Source organism: Haliotis rufescens, unplaced genomic scaffold, assembly GCF_023055435.1.
Source record: "Haliotis rufescens isolate VD_foot unplaced genomic scaffold, xgHalRufe1.0.p SCAF_7, whole genome shotgun sequence".
In the NCBI taxonomy this organism is placed as follows: Eukaryota; Metazoa; Mollusca; class Gastropoda; order Lepetellida; family Haliotidae; genus Haliotis; species Haliotis rufescens.
Window position 1 is genome coordinate 33,467,224 of NW_025964361.1, and position 24,031 is coordinate 33,491,254.

Consider the following 24,031-nt stretch of genomic DNA (forward strand, 5'->3'; position numbering starts at 1 on the left):
GAGCAGGAGACGTCAGCAAAAGCAAAGCAGGCAAAGCGTGACCGCACAAGCTCCACCAGTTCCGTCACTCTGTACAACTGGAACAATGATGACCAGGATCCCCCAGATAACTGTGGAGGTGGCGGAGGCTTCGGCAGTTTAGATACATCAGGATCAAGATTTGTCTTCTAAAGACTTCTTGGATGACTGTCTCTTCCCTGTTGAATAAAGAGACTTTGGGAACTGTCAGACTTGGCTGTCTTGATGTGTCATATCAGCAAGTGCTCTAGGATGGAATAACATGCTACGTTTGCTGCCCAGTAGGACATAGAAGAAGGGGAATACTAAGATCTTCGCAAATAAGTTCTTCCGTGTATTGACAGTGTCAGTCAGCCCTGAACAATGTAGATGTGTGAATCCTAAGATCTTAGCAACAAGGTCTTCCCTGTGTGGACAATGCCAAGCCGTGCCTACTTGTGTATCAAGAATAGTGCATCTTTTCTTACTTGACTCTGACGCCAATACAGGATCGTGCTATGAACACTTTGAACACAGGTGCAAATAACAGATCACCACATGCTGTGTATGCCTGACTTGAACTGATGTGAATTCTTAGGAAGGTGTTGCAATAATAGTTCCAGAATTTTTATGTTTCAGGAGTTTATTTCTTGAGTATTTTAATTGTATGTTATGATTTGGAAAGTTTTTGTTCTTCAATGTTTTAGTTCATAAATATGCAAAGAATTGTTTCAGATGTGCACAATTATTGTAGTTTCTTGGTCAGTGATAAGTGAAGATATTGATAGAACCGATTGATATGATTACATGAGATTATTATCCCCAAAACCTTGTGATAGATGGTGTGTACACAAGATGTCTTTACGTTGTTTCGTTGTGAAGTATTCACCAGATTGCTCAAATTCATATTCTAGTTGCCAGTGTTTTAAATGAATTTTGGCTTGCATGTTATTTAAGAATAATGTTTATGGGAAGTTATACCGGAATGTAAATCTGTCTCATGAAATTTGCTGAGTGTACAAGTAAGAATGTTACTGAACATTAAGTGGTCTCTCTGGATTCTTTGATTTAGCCTCAGACTGACATTTATTTTGTCATATTAGCCCTGATAGTATGAACCAGTTAAAGCTTCTGGTTGGATGGTTTATTTTGTTCAAATTGAGTTTGCATGGTTTGTTTTGTTCAAATTAAGACTATTTTCTTAATAGAATTTTTATAAATTTTCTTTTGGGGATGGGATCTCTTTTGTTTAAATGGACATAATGGATCTCAGAACTATCAGAAAAAGGTGCCTATCAAATAATTGCAAGAATCTCTTACATCAAACAGATAATTTTGATGTCATTTCTCCCCTTTACATAATAACAAATATTTTAGCTAACTTTCCACTTTTGTATGAAATAATCTTAATCAACCTTTGGTCACATCTGTTGTCTGATTATTGTATATATGCAATATCTCATATATTTGTATTCATATAATTCATATTTAATTCTTGATAAGATAAGATGTCTTAGGGGTATTTGATGACAGGGTAAAATTATCAAAACGGCTGTTTATGAAAATATGATTCGAGAAGCCTGAACTGATATTAAGTACTAAGATGACTGAATGATGATACCTTGTGCATCTGTGATAATTTATTTACAGATATTTCTCTTTTTCAAATGGACACCATATGATGATTGGACTTACATGTACATAACTTTTAATATAATGGTTGTCTTGCAGACTTTATCTCATGATCTCAAAACTGATATCATAGGTTATTAGACTAATTATGCAATTACATTCGGTTGTACATTGTGTGTGATTTCCCTGCAAATATGGCATCTACCAAACTATCTGCCCAGATGTTAGGTTAGTATCTTAACTGTATTTGGGTAATTTTATAACTTTTACTGAAAATACATCAGATCACCTTGCATGTTAGGAATGATTATATACCGGTACATTAGATACTATTATTCACAGTCCATTATATAACTGGAATATTGACCCAAATGTACAAAGTAGCAGTGATGGGGAGGGGCTGGTATTTTTGTTTGTTAGAGGATATTTGTTTGGTCACTCATTCTAAACATACAATTTCTAATCTTTATTGTTTGTGAAAGATGGAGTCAAAAAGTTTAAAAGATTTCACAACACATTTTCTTTTTTAGGAAATCCAGCATATTCAGGGAAGAATTTATGTTTGGGGGCAACACCTGACCCCAAAATGTTCCATTTTATATCTGGAACAAATGTGTCTTTAAACAAAAATTCACAGGCCCCGTCAGAATTTCAAGTACATGACTGCAGTAGTGGATGACCCACCTGCAGCCTGTATCCCCTCCTTGTATCAATATAACCTGCTCGTATCACTCATGTAAGCTAAGAACCATGTAAAGTGTACACATATATTGTCCAATGCATAACCAGACAAGGGGCAACATATAGTTCACAGACGGATAGTCTCAGATCGGAGAGTTAACATTTGTTTTTAACTGATTACAATGAATGCAGACATAGATGGGTTGTTTGTTGCATGATTTAATAAAGGGCATTTCTGACACATAGTGTTTTATGGAAGTAGTTCTAAACTGGATTGTTTTCAATAAATGTTATGATTTTAAGAAAGGGATTATGTATATTGCTTACCATGAAATTTGGCAATTTTTTCCCCCTTAAACTTGTGCCAATAATATTTTTTGATTGTTTGTATAGTTTGATAACTTAAGTGATAAAACAATTGTAACAAATTCCTTTTATTTTCATAAATATGTATTGCAAACAGTTCCAACCTAACGCCAATATAAATCTTGCATATAAGATTCCATGATAACTTTAAATGGGTAAATATATGATAAAGCAGGTACACTATATGTTACAAATACATGTAGTTCAGACATGTTTCTGATAAGACTTAAATTACGCAACCGATGTACAAGAAAAGGAAATCAGTTACATGATTGTGCATTACTGAGAATAAAGAGAATACTATATTTTTGTTTGTTTCTCTATTATTTGTTAAAGCATTTGGAGAAGCATCTACCTGATAGCTCTGGAAATGATCAAGCGTTTTTGTTGTGCTGTGGGAAGACTTGAAGCTTACAAGAGTTGCTTCCCTTTCACATTTTGTGACAAACTAGACCCTTCCAAAAGAGGACATTGGCACGCTGGTTTACATCATCAGTACTTCATGGGTTTCTATACACTACATTCCTAATCACTCATGAATACATTGGGCTCATTTGCAGTTTAGCTGCTATTTTTAACCAACGAAGTGAGAGGAAAACCAGTGAATGCTCATACCACTGAACACATGAACTACATGTAGTAGACTTGTGGCTGTGTGGTCCACACATTGTTTCAATATCAAGCAGTGGTAGCTCTCACACAAAGTTCATGCAGAGTTGGGTTCTTTTGACTTCTTTGAATTATACACATCCCTATTTTTTACCAGCAAGCTTGTACCACACACATCGCTGTCACACAGCATCGTAGCTGCATGTATCCATGGTTGATGGAAGAATGCAGATACTGTTGACTGGTTTAGGACAAGGCCTTAAACAAAACTTAGAGCCTTGACTAGCTTTGTCCTGGGTAGGATTCTTCAGGGGGATGTAAGTGTTGTGAATGAGTGAGTGAGTTGGGTTTAACACTGGTTTTAACAGTATTACAGTTATATCACAGGGTGTCAGCTTAATGTGGGAGGAAAGCCCAAAGTGATGTAGGTCTTGGACGTTTACCACTTCAGTGAAACCCACAAGCACAGGTATGGTCCTGACAAACCTAGAAACATAATCAGGGCGAACCAGGATTTGAACCCACAAACCTAGGTTTCTGGGGTGCCCAAGGGACGCAACTCTGCACAGCAAATCGTGACGCCTTAGTCGACTGGGCCACCCTCGACCCCCTGATGTAAGTGTAAGGGCACTCAAGATCTTCCATGATGATCCACATCTTCAATCCACAACAGACCTTTGATGACACATGTGCATGTTACCGATTCAAACTTATGGTGACTTAATGATTAATGATAGGCCATGTTTTAGTCCCTCCTTTCCAACAGGTAATAATTATTTTGAAAGACATATGCAAAACATTCGAAATCATAGCTCTGATTCACTAGACAAACACACCCTTACACAACTGTAATTCATCTCATCTAAATTCTGATGCAAACGGATTATCCACTCTGTTCAAATCTATGTCCACATATTTGTCCTTGGAGCCTTCCTTCAACACTTGCAGTTTGATACGCGAGTGTTCTTTCTCATCACTGGGGTCTTGGGCTTTCTCTGTGAGAATGTCTTCCCTATTAGGAACAGATAATTTGATGGTGCAGCCACTCCTGATCAACTTGCGTTCATGGGCCATGGCTAGCTGAGTCACAACGCGCCTTTCAACCTAAAATAATATAACAAGTAATGACTATTTACATATTCTAGTACCGGTAAATGTCTCTTATATATACACATTCTGAATCCTTAGGATTTAGAAGAGTATTAGTTCTTCTGTAAAAAATAATTTCAAAATTGAATAGATTCTTTAATGCAAATTGAAGAATTTCAAGTTATAAATTTGTATTATTTGACCAACACTATATTCATATTCTGTTCTGAAGGCATACCCTGCAGTCTCCAAAAGATCAAGAAGAGTGAAACAACTAAAAGATTGCTTAAAATGTCTAAAGAAAAGAAATAATGACTGCCACAAGGCTGTACACAAATAAAATTTTGCATGTGTTCAAAACTTTACAGACCAATATCAACTTTGATAGATATGAAATAAAAACATTCTTGTCATCATGGTCATTGTCCAATATAATCATAAGAAAAACAAGAACTACACAATAAATATCTAATTTCTTGCCAATTTCATGGGATATTTTGTCACAGTATAACAGTGATAGATGTATATGGATTCAAAATGTGATTCATTTGATGATAGCATTTGATTGGCTAACCAAGCAATACTTTTGTGATTTTGTTCCCACAAACTGAAAAAAATAGGCCATGCCCTCAGACAGACAACTGTCACCTGACTGGATGACAAATAGAATGGGCGGGACTTGTGCTGCATTACTGTGCTGAATGATGTTGCTGATTTTGCATTGTTATCTACAGTTTATTTGTGTTCTATAAGCTGGCTGTGAAATTATAATTGTTGCCATATTTATTGAATTGATTTCAATATGTTTTTGCATTTATGGAGCTATAAACACACAGAAAATACTAAAATTACTTCATCACAGTAGGATTAAAAATAACAAAGAAAGCAAATGTAACCTATGTTATTGCACACACATACTACCGACAAAAAATAAGGGAACTGATGAAACGGTGAAGGTGTAATGACGATACATGTCAGCAAAATTAATTTTGGAAGTGTACTTTAATATCTGGTGTGTCTACCGTATTGGGCGATACATGCACAGAACCTTGATGGCGTATGGTTGATTGACTTGCGTATGATTGCCCTTGGTATTGCCCGTGTGTCCGCCTGAAGAGCTACCCCAAGCTGGTCTCTAACACACACTGTCCGTCTGAGAGGTGAGGTGAAATGGGGTTTAACGTCGCGTCCAAGATTATTGCACTTATATAGCGACGTGCATGCACGTGTATGTGTGTGTGTGGCTGCTTGTACTAGTCCGGACTGATGCCAATTTATAGTGCTAGCCCACTGAGATACCATGCCGCAGTTTAACATGAATACCCCACTCAGACACAGTATACTGACTCCGAGCCGACCAGCCCTTGTTTTAGCCCCTTAATGCCGAGCGCCAGACAGGGTAACAACAAGTAGCATCTTGTAACGTCTTTTGGAATGACGTGGCTGGGGATCGAACCCCGGACCTTCCGCTCTCCAGGCGGACGCTCTACCACTAGACCACGGAGGCGGTCTTGTCCGTCTGAGAACATCCCACAGATGCTCTATTATGGACATGTAAGGGGACTAAGCGGGCCAGTCTAATGTCTGTACGCCGTCTTGTCAGGGACAATTGGTGTGACCTGGGCACAATGTGGTCTGGCATTGTCATCTTGCAGTTCAAAATCTCTGTCGATAATTCTAACCAATGGAACGACAGGACACAAAATTTTGTCACCTGTCAAATGTACATTAACAATAACTAAATCAGTTTGCCTCTCATGTGGCAAACCACTCCACACAATACTGATTATGGTCAAGAACTGTTGCCATGGCAACCACTTGCTGCAACATGCCAACAAAGTTTCCTGCCATCTGTGATTCAGAGGCAAACCCTTGATTCATCTGTAAACATGGTTTGATGACACTCCTGCACACCCCGTCCCTGGTATTGCCCGGCCCACGCCAGATCTTTGCTGCCTATGGCAAGTTGTTAGGGTCTCACCCTTCACAGGCTGCCTTGTTTCTGGCAGGCTGCATGGAGCCGGTTTTTAACAGTAGATGTTGAAATTCGCCTTCCTGTCATTGTACAGAATTCTCTCTTCAGAACAGGAGCAGATTTGAATCTATTGCATATTGAATACTGTAATGACACAACTTTGTCTTGGGTGCTGTTTTTTAGGCCTACTACGTCTAGGTCTCATTGCAACCCAACCGGTTGACGTCACTTCCCAGTCCCAGTCCCAGTCCCAGTCGAGAAATTATACAATTTGATTTGCCCAACATTCGGGTAACTTGGGACATTAATGTCCCCCTCTCCATCATATCCACAATTCGCAATTTTGTCTGTTCATGGAGATACTGTTTCAGAGGCACTTATAAGCATGTACTTAGGTCAAGTGCATAAGTGACTGTGATTTCTGCAATAGGTGAACCCACTTCGGCTTCTGTGTGCACCTGCATCACATGCTATTCATGCATGATGTGAAATGCCATGATTAAATGTTGCATTCTGATGCAAGGCCACAGTATTGTAAATGTACACCTCAACGACAGCTACATTCAAATCATTAGTACCCTTATATTTTGTTGGTAGCATATGTTGTACTGTGGTTACCATCATGAAAACATGAAGAAATGCATAGCAATGTCCTAAATGACATCCAAAATCTGACTGGAATTCTGTTAGAAAAACTTTGAGGCACCATTCCTGGGATCATCCTTGCAAAGCCTCAGCATCAGAGGTAGTGTTGCCTCTGAGGACTGTAAAAATTACTGCAATGATTCACGTGAGCTAAAATAATAATGTAGACTGCTGCATATTAGTTTGTCAATGTTACCTCATATTTGATGGACCTGGCACCATAGTGCACATCGTAGCCGTCCGCCAGCACGTCCACAACATGGTGGTCCCAACTCAGCTCGATCTGATGCTTTGTCTCCGCCTACACAAACAACATGTTGCAATCAACTTCATCAGTCCTGGGGTTCAAGCTTAGTGAACCCATGACGCTAAATATGCGATAAAACAATATTTCTTTAGTCAGTACAGACGGAGGCACAAAGACTGATGGAGCTTTGTTCCATTGTCGATCACCATGTCACGGTGAGTGAGTGAGTGAGTGAGTGAGTGAGTGAGTGAGTGAGTGAGTGAGTTGGGTTTAACGCCGCTTTCAACAGTATTCAAGTCATATTGTGGTGTGGATCTCAGGCATTGTGCATATATCTAAGTATATGCTACATGAATCTGTTCAGATAGTGTTCCTCATCCCAGTCATCATGAAAATTGCAACATTTCAACATTTAATAAGACCTGGGTACTGATTCACATCTAACTATATGCTACACATGTGTTCAAATAGTGTTTGAAAAGACAAAAATAAGATAATTAGCAATTTGAAACCTACCCTTTTTGCCCAAAAGTCCAGCTCTTTGGAAACAAGCTTGGAAAGCTCAGATCTTGAAAATGGCAGGAAGTAGACAATCTCATTAATCCTTCCCAGGAACTCATCTCTCCTAAAATGATACTGTTAACAAACAAACCACATAATCAGACATCCTTTCACATGGACTATAAACATGACATCACAGTTATCTCCGGTCTCTGATATGAATGAAGTTGTGTTCACATGCACGTAGAGTTTTGCATAAACAAGAGTTACTTCCCTTGTAATATATCCACCAAGTTCCTCCTGAGTGTGTGACACCTTCATCATGTTCATTACCCTCCCGATATCATTGCTGCCACCAGTGTGCAAGCAGACATTACAAAAATCTTGAAATTTCCTCTCAAAAACCGAATGTAGTGACATCTATATTTTTATGTATGTCTTTGGGAATGTTATTATAGAAAATTGGGAAAAGGTTTATGACTGATTTACCATTACAGATAAATTTATGTTTGTTTGTCTGTTTAAGATTGGTTTGAGATTGCAAGCTAACCGATAAGCATCCAACTGCCCTCTTACATTCTTACCATACCAATAACATGATAGTTTAAATGAAAAGAAATTTAAACTGAAAAACAAACAAAGCAATTTAGCTGGGGGGGGGGGGGGGGAGAAAGAGTATTTGGTGTCATGGCAGTCATCAGTAGTAGTAAACATAACGGTTGGATTTGATGCAAACATATTTTATCGTAATTACCAGAAAATGTTATCTTTTATCCTTGTATCAGGTACATTGTCTGATAATCAACATCACCTAGAGTATCACATACCTTCAAAATCGGTCGAACTACTTTGTCCTTGAAGTTCCGTGATATTGTTATTTTCTCAGCATTCTCTAAGTCTTCTGTAAAAGAAGTTACATAGAAATGAAATATTCAGCACTCAGTGACTATACTCTGATTCACTTCCCACAATTCTCATCTGTTCCATATATCATAATTTTGTCTAATCCACGTTATGTAAGTCGTAATCACAATAAACTTCAAAGTAAAATTTTCACCCTATCTACAAATATAGTTAATTCTTCTCAGTACATGACAGCAAAATGTGGGAAGTCAGCCATTACCGAGTTTCCCAGATTGCCTCTGTTTCGCTACCTCCTCCGCTTCACCTCGGAGTCGCAATGCATGATGGGCAATCTCCTCACTGGCAAGATTAGATGTCATTATAAAGATGGCATCTTTACAATCGATCGTCTTTCCCTTCCCGTCTGTCAGACGACCCTATAAAACAATTACACAAACGAATTCAACCACAATTAATTCAATTCCTTTAAATAATTCATAGGAAATGTTTGTCCTATATTCGTCATAACAGATATTTCTTGTATTCTTTCATGGTTGTTAGATGTAAACTGTCCAAAACAAAATCTTGATAGTAAGATTGTGATATTATACATCAGATTTGAAAACTCAACACTTTCTGTGTTAATGATTATGTAAACTTGCAAATGGTTTGAGACCAAATTCAGTTAAAAAACAGTACTTGACAATTCCATTTTCATATCATACTTCATTTCTTCATTACATATATATACCAGGGCCCTGTTCCACGAGTGATTGTTGCACTATGACAGTCGTAAGTCTATGTTAAAGTTTGTTTATGTGTTTGTTGTTTAACGCCAAACTCAGCAATATTCCAGCTACATGTATATGACGGCGGTCTGTAAATAACAGTCTGGACTAGCCAATCCAGTGATTGACATCATGAGCATCTTTCCACGTAATTATGATCGATGACATGCATCAACAAAGTCAGCAAGCCTGACCACCCGATCCCATTAGTCGCCTCTTACGACAAGCATAGTCGCCTTTTACGGCAAGAATGGCTTGCTGAAGACCTATTCTACCCCACATCTTCATGGCTCCTAAGTTAAAGTGTAGGCTTTATGACAGTCTTAGAGCACGATCGCTCTGTGAAATAGGGCTGGGACATAAATAATAAGGTATAGATGCATGACATGGTGATACACAACTGACATCATGAAGTAAATAATACAGCCCCTAAATTCTGACACAATTTCCAAATATTAATCAAAGAAACTTTTCAATGACAATGTTGACATATATTCAACATATCAACTCCCTTGAGCATATGAGAGAGAATTTATGCATAGAGCATATATATATATGTACATGTAAAAACGACAAAAGTACCGGGTTATAGGACAACCTCAGCCCTAATTAACAGTTGTCTTCCCTTGTTAAATCTCCACCTTGTTATCTTAGGCTAAAAAATAATAGTCTTGGTTCTCAGGCACTGCCTACATCATCAAAAAGTTCATTGCACGCTTCGTTTTTGTTTCCATTTTCCATTTTTTTTTGTGCATTGTGTTTAAGTATTAGGATTTATATATTTTTTTGAAAATGGAAATAAAAACAAAACGCGCAGCTGACTTTATGATGATGCAGCTGGTGCCTGAGAACCAAGACTAATATTTTTTTTAAGCCTTATTACTTTTGTTGTTTTTTCATGTGTATCACTTCTCAAAGCCATTCAAAGACTCCCTTGCCCATGTTAAGTTTAGGGGTAATTCAAGGAAAATGTCCATAGCTTTCTGATCTACACCATGGATGGGATAAGTATTAAGGAAGAAGCTATACCTCATCAAACAGCTGCAGCATGATTGTCAGGACGTCAGGATGAGCTTTGTCAACCTCGTCAAACAGGACAACCGCCTGTGGACTCTCCGTCAACTTCTTGGTCAACTGCCCCCCTTCCTCATGTCCGACGTAGCCAGGCGGGGACCCGATAAACTTGGCAACCTGCAGACAACAGACGCTATAGTCAGCTGTGCTTGTCAGAGGAGACAAAACAGATCTGGTAATCAGACTTGGTATGCATGGGACGTGGCTCAAGAGATCAATCACTGGCTTGCCTCGCACTAAACAGATTGTTTACAGGCTGCAGAAATACTGTAAAGTTTACAATAAATTGTAAATTTATAAATATTTATCCTATCTCACACCCAACCATCCCTGCATCACCGTTACACCAGCCTGTATGTTCTTCGAAAGAGAATGAGTACGCTTGGGACATCACATGATCAAGCTGCGAAGGAATCAGGCAGTGCACAATCCACTGTTAGTCATGGTAGCCAAGGTGATGGCTGTAATGTGTTTGGGTGAGGTGTTTTTTTAAGCTGGAAACATGTTTTAGGATTGTTTTCCACACCAGGTTCAAAGGAAAAGGATGAAATGCACAGTGCGAGATAGGAGAAGTTTTAAAAATTTGCCTATTGCAGTTTTGAACAACAAAAAACCAAAGTAATAATATTGACAGTGCTTAAGTGTTGTACATTTGGTAATGTAAAGATGAATGTCTGCACGGACCAATGGTACTCACTTCATGCTTCTCCTGGTACTCCGACATGTCGATTCTGACAAAACCCTGCAATGACAACGTGAATTATTTGATAGGCGATTTTAAAAAGGGGACGGATGACAAAGTAGACACAATTATTGACAACATTTCTTCAATTTACTGCATTGGCAACGTTTCAGTTTAGATCATTATACCATTGTCAAGCAAGCCTGACAACATGTTTAATGATGTCATACATGACACCAATATGACCACACGACAGTTTACTGAGCTATTCACTGCTTCGAGTTATAGAGCTTACTGACAGTAGTTCCTGCTAGCGTGCTTAGGTGAACTTATTTGCATATTTATATCATATTTTCCCATCAATAACAAAGGCCGGATAGATTATAACTGATCACATTGTCCAGGAAGTTGATTTGGGGCAATGAAATCCCATATCAAGCCCAGAGAAACATTCCCATGCAAAGTATTTTCAAAGCAAACCTTGTTGACGTCTAACACATGAATCTCACTCACTTGAGCAAGCATCACAAGCATAAGACGAAAGACAGTTTTAAGCATGTTTGTTAGTTTGTTGTTTAAAGCAGCAGTCAGCAATATCCCAACTATACGATGGCAGTCTGTAAATAATCGGATTTGGATCAGACAATCCAATGATTGATACAGATATCATGAGCATCAATCCACGCAATTGGGATCGATGACATGCATCAACCAAGTCAGCGAGCCTGACCACCCGATCCTGTTAGTCGCCTCTGTTTTTAAGCATGATGCGTTCAAACTCCTTCTCGGCAAGTGGCTGGTAATCAGCCAAAGTTAGATGATGAAATATGATGTTAAGATCTCAGGTCGGTGGTCAGACAGAGATGACTGATCCGCCAACTTGATATTTATATTTATATCAGATGATGACAGCAACTTTATGGGATTATCGCATCAATAACACTACCCATTGTATGATTAAGTAGGATACTATAATCTACCAGGATGCACCCATATAGTATCCTATGAGAGCCTGCAAACAAAGCATGTGTTACCTTCTTCACATCTCTGTGTAGATACTTTGCAACTTGCTTTGCTAATTCAGTTTTTCCTGAAATCAAAACATGCATAGTCAAATATCTGAAACATCCCACAACAAAACATGTTACATATGATACTTCCTGCCTTATAGAAGATCTTGAGATGTATCTACTGGTCAGACAAGCCACTTTCAGTACAAACTACATGATATGTCTAACACTGTATACAAAGCCAGTTAACTTTAGGATATGGTCCCAGGAGTTATCTCCCTTGAAATCTTAACAACACTGCTGCTCACTGCATGATTACACATGAATTTATTTTGAACAGCTCAATCAATACTTGTGTCAATAGACAAAATGAAAAATAGGTAGAACTATATAAATTGAAAACAAAAATTAAATATTCTGAGAAACTGAATAAAAAGATGTTATGAAATCCAACTCTGACTCATTATAAGTCAACAAAACAATGACAAGCAAGAATGGAACAAATTTCAAATGTAAACCGAAAAGTAAAACAGGTTGATGTCTTATTTTGTTTTTTTCACAACCAACCATAACCATTTTTTAAATTAAAATGAGTAAACCAAATAAATGTATTGCCTTATGTTTAGCTCCCTTCCATGCAGCATTTCTCACAAACCATTTTCTTAAATATCAGTTACACAAATTACAACAGCCCTTCTCAACAACCCCACAGACCTGCTTCGCACACATCAACTTACCTATTCCTGAAGATCCAAGGAAGAGAAACACCAGTGGATGATCTTCATCATACCACCCATTCTCTTTTCGACGTATAGCTGAAAAATCAAGTTTTAAGAGAAATCAGTCGATAACATTATACAAACATTGCATGATACACTATAATATTGCATTAGTTCATTGATAATGGATTACGCAACGAGTCCTGTATTCAATCATGCAATGAAATATCATGCTTAGATTTGCATAAGTTAACAGTCAACAGGGTGTGCATTATGAGATTTACCGATACTGCGATTATATAGAACCCGCAACGGTATAGAGTCATACCATACCATTACCCTTAAGGGTAGAGGACCGTGTACAATAACTTCCTATATTTGCACATATTTAGCCAATCTCAATGCTGATTGGTCAATTGAAACCATATGATGTCACAGTGCTTCATTGTTCATAGATATGATATTACATTGTTCATGACATCACACATTGATTACATTACATCATCTGAGCAACTGGCTGCCTTCAGTGAAGTTTCTCTGTAGGGTTGACATTCCATACATTTTGTTCTTCACTGATAAACGTTAAAATATCAATGAGTAATATAGAATAACTTACTAAAAATTACGGCTTATCTGTCCCTTGTGAATGAATGCTGTAAGTCCCTCGCCAAAGGTTTCATATTCACGCCATTCATTCACATGAGACATATATTCTATAACTCCTTGTAGCTCGTTGATTACAGTGAAAGTTTTCATTTTATGTATCTGCAGGCTTTAGATATAACCTAGATAATACCGTATTCGACGTAATAAGCGCCCCGCTCTAATAAGCGCCCACGGCGATATTTGCTTATATATTGGCAAGTGAATAATCCCAATTAGCACCCCTTCCGATTGATCAATGTACCCAAGGCTTATTTATTCGTGTATAATATGCACCCATGTGTTACATGCACCCTTAATTATGGGCAATTAAAGTCTGGAAAAATATATCTGTCGTATATAAACAGTTCAGGCCGTCAGCTTAAACCACAAAATTTATCTTTTTCCACCAAAATAATATTCTAATAAGAGCCTCCTATTTCTAATTTTGAGAGCGCCCTGGGCGCTTATCATGTCAAATACGGTATGAGATTTCCACCGTCACTGTCACAGAGATTAAGTAGGAAATGATCTCACTTCAGCAAAATTTGACAGCAACACCAGGGAATAATGACTTCCCAATTTGAAGACACTATTCCTGGGATCATACAGAAAAAGTTCCAACATCTGAAATGAACCCAGGCCTTCAGCATGAGGAATAATCACTGTAACCACTAGACAACAAGTGGTCAGTGTTAATGATTCACCTGCAGCCACAGTGTTAATGGCGGCCTCCTGCCCGATGATCTGCTCCTTCAACCGCAGCTCCAGGGGGAAGCGCCTCCTCTCTGCAGCCTCCCTCTCAGCCTTCAGCTTGTTGTACTGAACACACAGCAACATAGCAAAAAGATGGTGTAGTTGAGGAGAACACGACATAAGGCCATTCATTCTCTTTTCAAAAGTGTACCACAGCACTGAACCTCACCTCGATATGTATTCAGCAGCTTAAAAATACAAACACAGACACTGAACAAAAGTTGCTGTCAGCACTGATATTTAAATATTTTTTGCTTAAATACCAAAAACTATCACTAAAACCTAATGAACTGAACAACATATGATGCCATCATGAGGATCAACATGCATGACAAAGTTAAGCTCCCTCAGTCTGGCAATTCCATATAAGAAGTAGTGCACTATGTGTACAGAGTCAAAAATGCATCCTAGGAGAATTCAAGATCATGGTCAAGCAAGGTTAAAATTAAAAATATTGCCATGAAGGGAACATATGTGCTATATGATATCGATGTATTAGAGTTGCTAACTATGGCCCATCACACTGTCTGTGACAGCCTGATTCCACCAAGGATGGGAGAAATACAAACTTCAACCATCCTATGGACGGTCATATTTTTTCTGCCAATCGTCTAAATTGCTTCCCACCCAAATGTTTTTCACTATTAGTAACTTGACATTTGCAATCCTGCTTTCTTGATCTCAATTAAACTTGTATAGCTGCACTTATCATCTGTGTCAATGAACATTCAACAGCTCCTAGCAGTGGTCCAAGGATTCTGTTAAGCAAAATGATTATACGGTGTGCAGTTCATTGAGTTTACAAACTTCCGACATGCATAGGCCTTTCTGCTTACCTTGACAACATTGTGCTGAAGTACTTTTCCATTTTGTACCAACAAAAATCCATTGTTCCACTGACAATTGTGAGTGAAAAAAATGACGAGAGTAATGTTGGAATTATTTCAATAATTTCATTTTTCCCCTACAAACACATCTTCATGTCATCGGAAATATATCAGTACTAAATTTCGAAAGTTGTTAGACTATTTGGTATTAAAAAGTGTTCATTGTATAATATCAGGACTTATGTTTGTAATCCACTTTAATAATTTTGGGGTGAAATTGGACGTGAGCTGATCCGCAGCTCGCACTGTTATTTACCGCAACCACGATCAGACTAGCGCTGTTGACCCCTTGAAACGAAAAATAGTTGACAGAGAATGGATACAGATATAAATGCCATACTTAACTCTGACTCATTTAAAGTCATATTTAATGTAGTTTGCCTAATACATGCCAACCAACCAACCCTAATGTTAAGAATGCATTTAATAGGTACAAAATTTCTTTTTCAGGCCTCAGTACTACATATCTTTACATGAACAGGTTGGGAGTGAGCAAGTATGGTTTTACGCTGCTTTCAGCAATAGTCCACCAATATCTCAACGGGGCACCACAGATAGAGTGACATGATTCAGCTGTAAGGATAAAATATGGGACTGACAACTTTTGTCAAGGACTGGTAAGACTTCAAAGTAGCCAGTCCTGTGGTCTGGGGAAAATGTATTTCAAGTCTGCAACTCTGATGTGTCGGTAAATATTTTATGAAGACTAAATACTAAATTAATAATTCACTGCCACAGGAATGTTCCTATTAATTAAGTTTTCAGTCTAAATCAAAGTCGTTGCCATTGAAACTCGAAAAATATCTTTTTTTTAAATCCCAAACTATCAAAAGCCACCAGTTCACCACTAGATCTATCTATGTGCCAAGTTTGGATGAAGAAATATCGTACGGTTTTCAAGATCTGCTCCAGAAACGAGGACTACCTCCATTTTCAATCTAAATCAAAGTCGTTGCCATGGAAACTCGAAAAATAACTTTTTTTAAAATCCCAAACTATCAAAAGGCACCAGTTCACCACTAGATCTATCTATGTGCCAAGTTTGGTGAAGAAATAGGGTACGGTTTTCAAGATCTGTTCCGGAAACGAGGACTACCGCCATTTTCAGTCTAAATCAAAGTCGTTGCCATGGAAACTCGAAAAATAATATTTTTAAAATCCCAAACTATCAAAAGGCACCAGTTCACCACTAGATCTATCTATGTGCCAAGTTTGGTGATGAAATATGGTACGGTTTTCAAGATCTGCTCCGGAAACGAGGACTACCGCCAGTTTCAGTCTTAAACAAAGTTGTTGCCATGGAAACTCGAAAAAAAATATTTTTTTTAAAATCCCAAACTATAAAAAGGCACCAGTTCACCACTAGATCTATCTATGTGCCAAGTTTGGTGAAGAAATATGGTACGGTTTTCAAGATCTGCTCCGGAAACGAAATGTGACGGACGGACGGATGGACGGCACCCATTCCTATATCCCCCTTCCACTTCGTGGCGGGGGATAATAAACTGGGTACATCTTCAGCTTGAAAACAAAGTGATCCTGACAGTACCTGGTACTGTGCATCAAGTGACTATTAATCATGACTGCATCATGTGACTGGGAATCATGTGACTGTGAATCATGTGACTGTGCAGTGTGACAGTATCACATGACTGCATTGTGTGACTGTCATATGGCAGTATCATGTTTTTGTTTGTTTGTTTGTTGTTTAACGCCGCACTCAGCAATATTCCAGCCATATGACGGCGGTCTGTAAAATAATCAAGTCTGGACCCACAATCCAGTGGACAGTATCATGTGAGTGCATTGTGTTCGTCAAATGACTGCCTTCTGTGACAGTATCATGTGACAGAATCACGTGACAGCCTACCTTCAGTTGGTACTCTGTCAGCAGGTTCTTCATGTCTGGGCGACGCACATAGGACATGGGACAGTGTCCTACAACATTCTCCACCATCGGATCTGCTCCTGAACACAAACCAAGACTCAGTTAAGTTGTCACTGTCATTAGTTATCAATGAAGGTTTGTTTGAAATACCAATGATTGTCTGTACCTCTCAGTACCATTATTCCCCCAGCAGGGAACAAGAGTCATCACTTGAGGACAAAGCCACCCGGTTTCCCCACTTTTCTGTGTTTATCACAACATGAAGTAAAACTGAAAGGCATACAGTATTTGAGTCAACCTTCACTAATAACATCCAAAAGTCATTAACCACTTCAGTGTCATTGCCTTTCTGCCTACCCATCCCAAGAAGCAATCTAACCACTTTACTGTCACTGTCTACCTACCTCAAAAAGTAATTTAACCACTTGACTGTCATTGTCTACCTACCTACCTCAAGAAGCAATCTAACCACATTAACTGTCTACCTGCCACAAGAAGTAATTTAACCACCTTACTGTCATTGTCTACCTACCTGCCTAAAGAAGGAATTTAACCACTTGACTGTCATTCTCTACTTACCTGCCTAAAGAAGCAATTTAACCACTTTACTGTCACTGTCTACCTACCTGCCTCAAGAAGCAATTTAACCACTTTACTGTCACTGTCTACCTACCTGCCTCAAGAAGCAATTTAACCACTTTACTGTCATTGTCTACCTACCTGCCTCAAGAAGCAATCTAACCACTTTACTGTCACTGTCTACCTACCTGCCTCAAGAAGCAATTTAACCAGTTGACTGTCATTCTCTTCTTACCTACCTCAAGAAGCAATTTAACCACATTACTGTCACTGTCTACCCACCTGCCTCAAGAAGTAATTTAACCACTTTACTGTCATTCTCTTCTTACCTGCACTTTACTGTCATTGTCTACCTTCCACCCGCAAGAAGCAATCTAACCACTTTACTGTCATTGTCTACCTACCTGCCTAAAGAAGGAATTTAACCACTTGACTGTCATTCTCTACTTACCTGCCTAAAGAAGCAATTTAACCACTTTACTGTCACTGTCTACCTACCTACCTCAAGAAGCAATTTAACCACTTTACTGTCATTGTCTACCTACCTGCCTCAAGAAGCAATCTAACCACTTTACTGTCACTGTCTACCTACCTGCCTCAAGAAGCAATTTAACCAGTTGACTGTCATTCTCTTCTTACCTGCCTCAAGAAGCAATTTAACCACTTTACTGTCACTGTCTACCCACCTGCCTCAAGAAGTAATTTAACCACTTTACTGTCATTCTCTTCTTACCTGCACTTTACTGTCATTGTCTACCTTCCACCCGCAAGAAGCAATCTAATCACTTTACTGTCATTCTCTACTTACCTGCCTCAAGAAGGAATTTAACCACTTTACTGTCACTGTCTACCCACCTGCCTCAAGAAGTAATTTAACCACTTTACTGTCATTCTCTTCTTACCTGCACTTTACTGTCATTGTCTACCTTCCACCCGCAAGAAGCAATCTAACCACTTTACTGTCATTCTCTACTTACCTGCCTCAAGAAGGAATTTAACCACTTTACTGTCATTGTCTACCTACCTGCCTCAAGAAACAATCTAACCACTTTACTGTCACTGTCTACCTACCTGCCTCAAGAAGCAATTTAACCACTTCAATGTCACTGTCTACCCACCTGCCTCAAGAAGCAATTTAACCACTTTACTGTCACTGTCTACCTACCTGCCTCAAGAAGCAATTTAATCCCTTTACTGTCATTGTCTACCTACCTGCCTCAAGAAGCAATTTAACCACTTTACTGTCATTGTCTACCTGCCTGCCTCAAGAAGGAATTTAACCACTTAACTGTCACTGTCTACTTACCTGCCTCAAGAAGCAATTTAACCACTTTACTGTCATTGTCTACCTGCCTGCCTCAAGAAGCTGTTTAACCACCTTACTGTCATTGTCTGCCTGCCTCAAGAAGGAATTTAAAAACTCTACTGTCATCATCTACCTGCCTGCCTCAAGAAGCAATTTAACCACCTTACTGTCATTGTCTACCTGCCTGCCTCAAGAAGCTATTTAACCACCTTACTGTCATTGTCTACCTGCCTGCCTCAAGAAGGAATTTAAAAACTCTACTGTCATCATCTACCTGCCTGCCTCAAGAAGCAATTTAACCACTTCAATGTCATTGTCTTCCTACTTGCCTAAAGAAGCTATTTAACCACCTTACTGTCATTGTCTACCAACCAGCCTCAAGAAGCTATTTAACCACTTTACTGTCATTGTCTACCTGCCTGCCTCAAGAAGGAATTTAACTACTCTACTGTCATCATCTACCTACCTGCCTCAAGAAGCAATTTAACTACTTCAATGTCATCAGTCAGTACAGCATAGTGTAGAGCAGTGGAGCCCTTGAAGTTAGCTCGGAGGTTGAGGCGGTCAGAAAACTCTTCCTCTCTTTCAATATGCACTGAAACAATAAATGCACATACAGAAACCTACTGATGCAAGAGTCTGCTATGTGCTTCACATTCAACAACGTACCACATGGTTTACTTCTAATAGTTAGTGGCTCCCAAATATCATTTGGGGAAATGCTCATTAGATTTGGGTGTAGAACATATAAACACACATGTCACAGGAACATTGATGTACAGTTAAATATAGTTAAAAGTTGGGCATCATGATTAGATATATAGATGGATGGATGGAGAGTGAGTGAGTGAGTGAGTGAGTGAGTGAGTGAGTGAGTGAGTGAGTGAGTGAGTGAGTGAGTGAGTGAGTGAGTGAGTGAGTGAGTGAGTGAGTGAGTGAGTGAGTGAGTGTGAGTGGAATGGTTTTACTCTCCTTACTGCAATTTTTCAGCAACATCATGGTTATGGACACACCCTGTATGGAGAACCAAACCCCTGCCTGCTGCGTGACTGCAAACACTTAAACCACTAGGCTACCCACTGCCAAGTGAGGCGAGAGGTGTTTTATTGTTTTATCTTTCTTAGTTTTCTTCTGTACGTGCAGATACATGTACTGACTAATTCTCCTACCCTGCAGGTTGTTCAGCCCCTTCTCCCGAGCTATCTGACCCACACTGCTGAAGTCATCCCCCAATTTGGGATCAGCTCCTGCCTCCAGGAGAACTCTCACTGCTCTGGAGAAAACAAGATCATATCCTCATGTTATTTCAGATCCTCAAAATCACACATTGTGCTCTTGTTTTAACTTTTATTGACAAAAAGCAAAAGTGCAGCATCACATTTTGCTATGTTTTCAGGTATCTGCTACAGTTTATATTATGTTGATATAGTTACCGGTACTGCATTGGTTTACTGTATAGGTAGTATTAGGTACCAGTGATTTATCAGGATTCCAAACTAAGTGTCCTTGGCAGGCAAATTGGGAAAAAATGTTATTTTGCTCAAAATGGCAAATGAAATAAAAGTCACTCCTATAAAGCAAAAAAATTAGTTATTACCACACAAATATGAATTCGGAAATTTGTAATTCCAATTTGGGAATTTTTACTGACATTTGCTGCAAACTTGGGGCAGAATATTGGCTTCTGAACAGCTCTAGATAAGTCCCTGGGTACTCACAAATATAAGTTCAAATATAATCAATATTTGGGGAAACTGAACAAAGTACAGTTAACTTACTCTTTATGTTTGTTCATTGCAGCGACATGGAGAGCTGTCCATCCCAGCTGGTGACGAGCATTTACGTCCACTCCTGATTTTATCAGTCTGCACGATAACACATGAACAGAAATTGGCAATAAAAGTTTCATTTGAATTTTTGTTAACATGTTATTGGGAAGGATGTAATGCTTACAACGATTAATGATGAAGTACCATACTTTATTTCTGGCTTTATCTCCAGACTCCTTGTGGATATTCTAGGGCATAAAAGATAAGACTAATTTGACTAAAACACAGGGATGTGAGCAGGTTTTCCCGAAAAAGAAAGAGGAAAAGTCTAGTGGTGTCTGGGGACAACTGTCACAAGCGTGCAATGTCTGACCCTTTCCCCATGTTGAAGCATATTGAAAAAAAATTACCTTGTACTTACTTACCTTTTGTTGAAAAAAAACCCAAAACTCCATTGCAACCATAAGACATTACAACATATATCCCTGTGTTATGGGTTTTCGGACGCTGAAGAAACATTCATAGTTTTCTACCTTATCACATGAACAACTGTAAAACATCTCATTCACTTACAGGCTAAAAGACAACTTTATCTTAAAAACAAGCCATCATCTGACTCTGAATATTTACAATTTCTGTGTGACGCCACACCCCACGTTAAAGTGCAAGTATTCGTGATAGAAAACGTATGATGTGTGAAATCCTATGCTGCTGAAAGCTCTGGTCGAAAACAGGACAATCTGAGATGGTTGTCCCGTTTTCGATCATATTATTTGAGTGGTTTTTTTCAATCTTTGATTATATTTTTACGTGGAAAATGATTTTTTCCCCCGAGGACTACTGTTTTAAAAAACGTGATTTTCCGCGTTTCCTAGGAGATTTCACATCCCTGAAAACAAGTGTCTCATCTCACTGTGATGGCATGGATCTTTGCTCAAGATATCAACATTGGTTTGTCTGGTCCAGACTTAATTTGTCACAGGCTGATATGATTATTTTTTGTCATTCGGTATTTCATTTGTAGAATTTGATGTTATATTTTGCCTTCCTTTTTTATACTTTTTGACATCATTAAACTTGATAAAAATTACATGATTACTGCAAACAAATTGTTATAATTTTCTTAACAATATTGTGAAAAACATGATCTGTTTTATCACAGCATTACAAAATAGTGAGAAGAGGAGCTTTAAAGTAAGTTTAACCAAGAGGCACAAGGCGGAACTGACCATTGACCATGATGACAGATATGCTAAATGCCAGGCTATGTTTAGTATCTCCATGCTTCCTTAGGAGTTGCTCATCTGCGATATTGTCTCACAAGAACATTCAAATTCAAATATCAGCTCAACATGCCTGCTCATAATACACATATTTATGTCTGATTGACAGATTGTTAAATACAGGATCTGTAAAACATATTCTGAATTATCTGTGATCAGTGAAAACATAATTTGAATTACCTGTGATCTGAGAAAAATACCCTGAATTACCTGTGATCAGTGAAAACATACTCTGAATTGCCTGTGGCCAGTGAAAACATAATTTGAATTAATTTACCTGTGATCTGAGAAAAATTCCCTGAATTACCTATGATCAGTGAAAACATACTCTGAATTGCCTGTGGCCAGTGAAAACATAATTTGAATTACCTGTGATCTGAGAAAAATACCCTGAATTACCTGTGATCAGTGAAAACATACTCTGAATTGCCTGTGGCCAGTGCAAAACATAATTTGAATTAATTTACCTGTGATCTGAGAAAAATACCCTGAATTACCTATGATCAGTGAAAACATACTCTGAATTGCCTGTGGCCAGTGAAAACATAATTTGAATTACCTGTGATCTGAGAAAAATACCCTGAATTACCTGTGATCAGTGAAAACATACTCTGAATTGCCTGTGGCCAGTGAAAACATAATTTGAATTAATTTACCTGTGATCTGAGAAAAATACCCTGAATTACCTATTATCAGTGATTGTGTTCCCTCTCCCCCTCCTTGTTCGACTGTGGAACAAAACAACTTCAAAAAAAAATCTTATTTACCTTTCCATCTCTCGTACATTGTTGAGGCGAGCTGCATTGAGAAACTTTTCATCTGAAAACAGGGGAAATAACAAATTTAAGATTCTTTAATAACATTGATCCCTCAAATCAACTTCTTTACAAAATCCTGGACTATGTTACATGTAGGAAGAAGGCAGCACTGTTAACTAGACCCACATCAACAGGGAGCCACAAAGCAACATTTGTTTTATTTGACGACATCCCATAAATCATGATGTCAATCACTGGATTGTCTGGTCCAGACTTGATTATTTACAGACCGCCGTCATACAGCTGGAATATTCTGAGTGCGGCAAACAAACAAACAAAGAAACAAACAAAACATCCCATGATAACCTCTACATTCTCATTACGGAACATACTCCAGTCAGATTCACCATGTAGAACTATCCCTTCAAACGTGATTGCATCAGAAAGATTATGATTATAAACCATTTATTTTTACCTTTCGGAAAACTCTTTTTTCAAAAACAAAAACGAGTATGAGACACATCAATTCAAAATTGCACTTACGTTTATTATTGGCGAGACAAAACGCTACTGTCCCATAAAGAACACACCCAAAGCCCACAGAGCCAAATGTTGTCAGTTTTGATGGCTGACCATTTCTAAAAACGGCAATGACAGGGTTGACAGATGCATGTTGTTTGTAATTTAAACTCCTTAAACGCGGCTTAACTGTTACGTTATCAATGTGTGATCTGTTCCTCGCACTTCTCGACAAGTACGATATTCCTCGTCTGCAAAACAAAAAGAGCTGTCTGCTCGTCAACGCCATGCTTGACGAAAACGTTTTACTTCGTAACGTTCGCCTAAAAACATATTATAGCATTAACTCATATTCTTCATTCCAATAACATTCTTGTTGTCCCTTTCTGAAAACAAGATATAAGATATAATACATCGTAGATGGTTTATTTACACCATGCCACCAAACACATACATGGAACAATCATGTAACAAAATACGTTTACATATGACATCTTATGTTGAAAGTTCGAAAGAATATAGTATTGAATTAAAACTCCGAACACCACCACCACCAAACAATCACCCTGACATTGAGCCTAAATTTACTATGGTCGTCCGATTAGCCTAACACATTGCGGACATAAACAACGAATACATTAAATGACATGCTTTTAATGTTTTATTTATAGAAAAATATAACAAAAAATAACCTTAACAATCTCAACAGGATGTAAACAAAGCGCACGTGATAGAAGCTATTGACGTCAATTGGAACCTCCTTTTGCGATTTTGCATATATCGGAG

At 38.4% G+C, this 24,031-nt stretch overlaps 2 protein-coding genes across 6 annotated transcripts in view; one reads left to right on the plus strand and one right to left on the minus strand.

Annotated features, from left to right (window-relative positions):
• LOC124146003 (ubiquitin carboxyl-terminal hydrolase 38-like) overlaps positions 1 to 2,981 on the plus strand; it is a 62,253-nt gene extending 59,272 nt beyond the window's left edge. For all 5 annotated transcript variants that reach the window (XM_046516018.2, XM_046516014.2, XM_046516016.2 and 2 more), the window contains one exon: positions 1 to 2,981. In XM_046516018.2, coding sequence (XP_046371974.1) covers positions 1 to 171 — 171 coding nt within the window. In that variant the 3' untranslated portion in view covers positions 172 to 2,981.
• LOC124146004 (caseinolytic peptidase B protein homolog) lies at positions 2,052 to 23,599 on the minus strand. The gene is made up of 16 exons (XM_046516019.2): positions 23,270 to 23,599; positions 22,736 to 22,787; positions 20,695 to 20,781; positions 20,086 to 20,189; positions 19,383 to 19,511; positions 17,014 to 17,111; positions 14,208 to 14,322; positions 12,877 to 12,954; positions 12,164 to 12,219; positions 11,145 to 11,189; positions 10,403 to 10,564; positions 8,866 to 9,022; positions 8,570 to 8,643; positions 7,758 to 7,877; positions 7,191 to 7,295; positions 2,052 to 4,389 (listed from the first exon to the last, which is right to left on the minus strand). Exons 1-16 carry the CDS (start codon positions 23,532 to 23,534, stop codon positions 4,144 to 4,146), a joined length of 1,893 nt encoding a protein of 630 aa, XP_046371975.1. The 5' UTR covers positions 23,535 to 23,599; the 3' UTR covers positions 2,052 to 4,143.
• Positions 23,600 to 24,031: the final 432 nt, after the last annotated feature.

Excerpts from the sequence above, each read along its gene's own strand:
- LOC124146004 (XM_046516019.2), bottom strand. The coding sequence starts at position 23,534 with ATGGCGTTGACGAGCAGACAGCTCTTTTTGTTTTGCAGACGAGGAATA. Across the intron at positions 22,788-23,269 it reads TTGTCTCGCCAATAATAAAC|ATGAAAAGTTTCTCAATGCA; the intron begins GTAAGTGCAATT and ends CCCTGTTTTCAG. Across the intron at positions 12,955-14,207 it reads CATTAACACTGTGGCTGCAG|CTATACGTCGAAAAGAGAAT; the intron begins GTGAATCATTAA and ends TTGATTTTTCAG.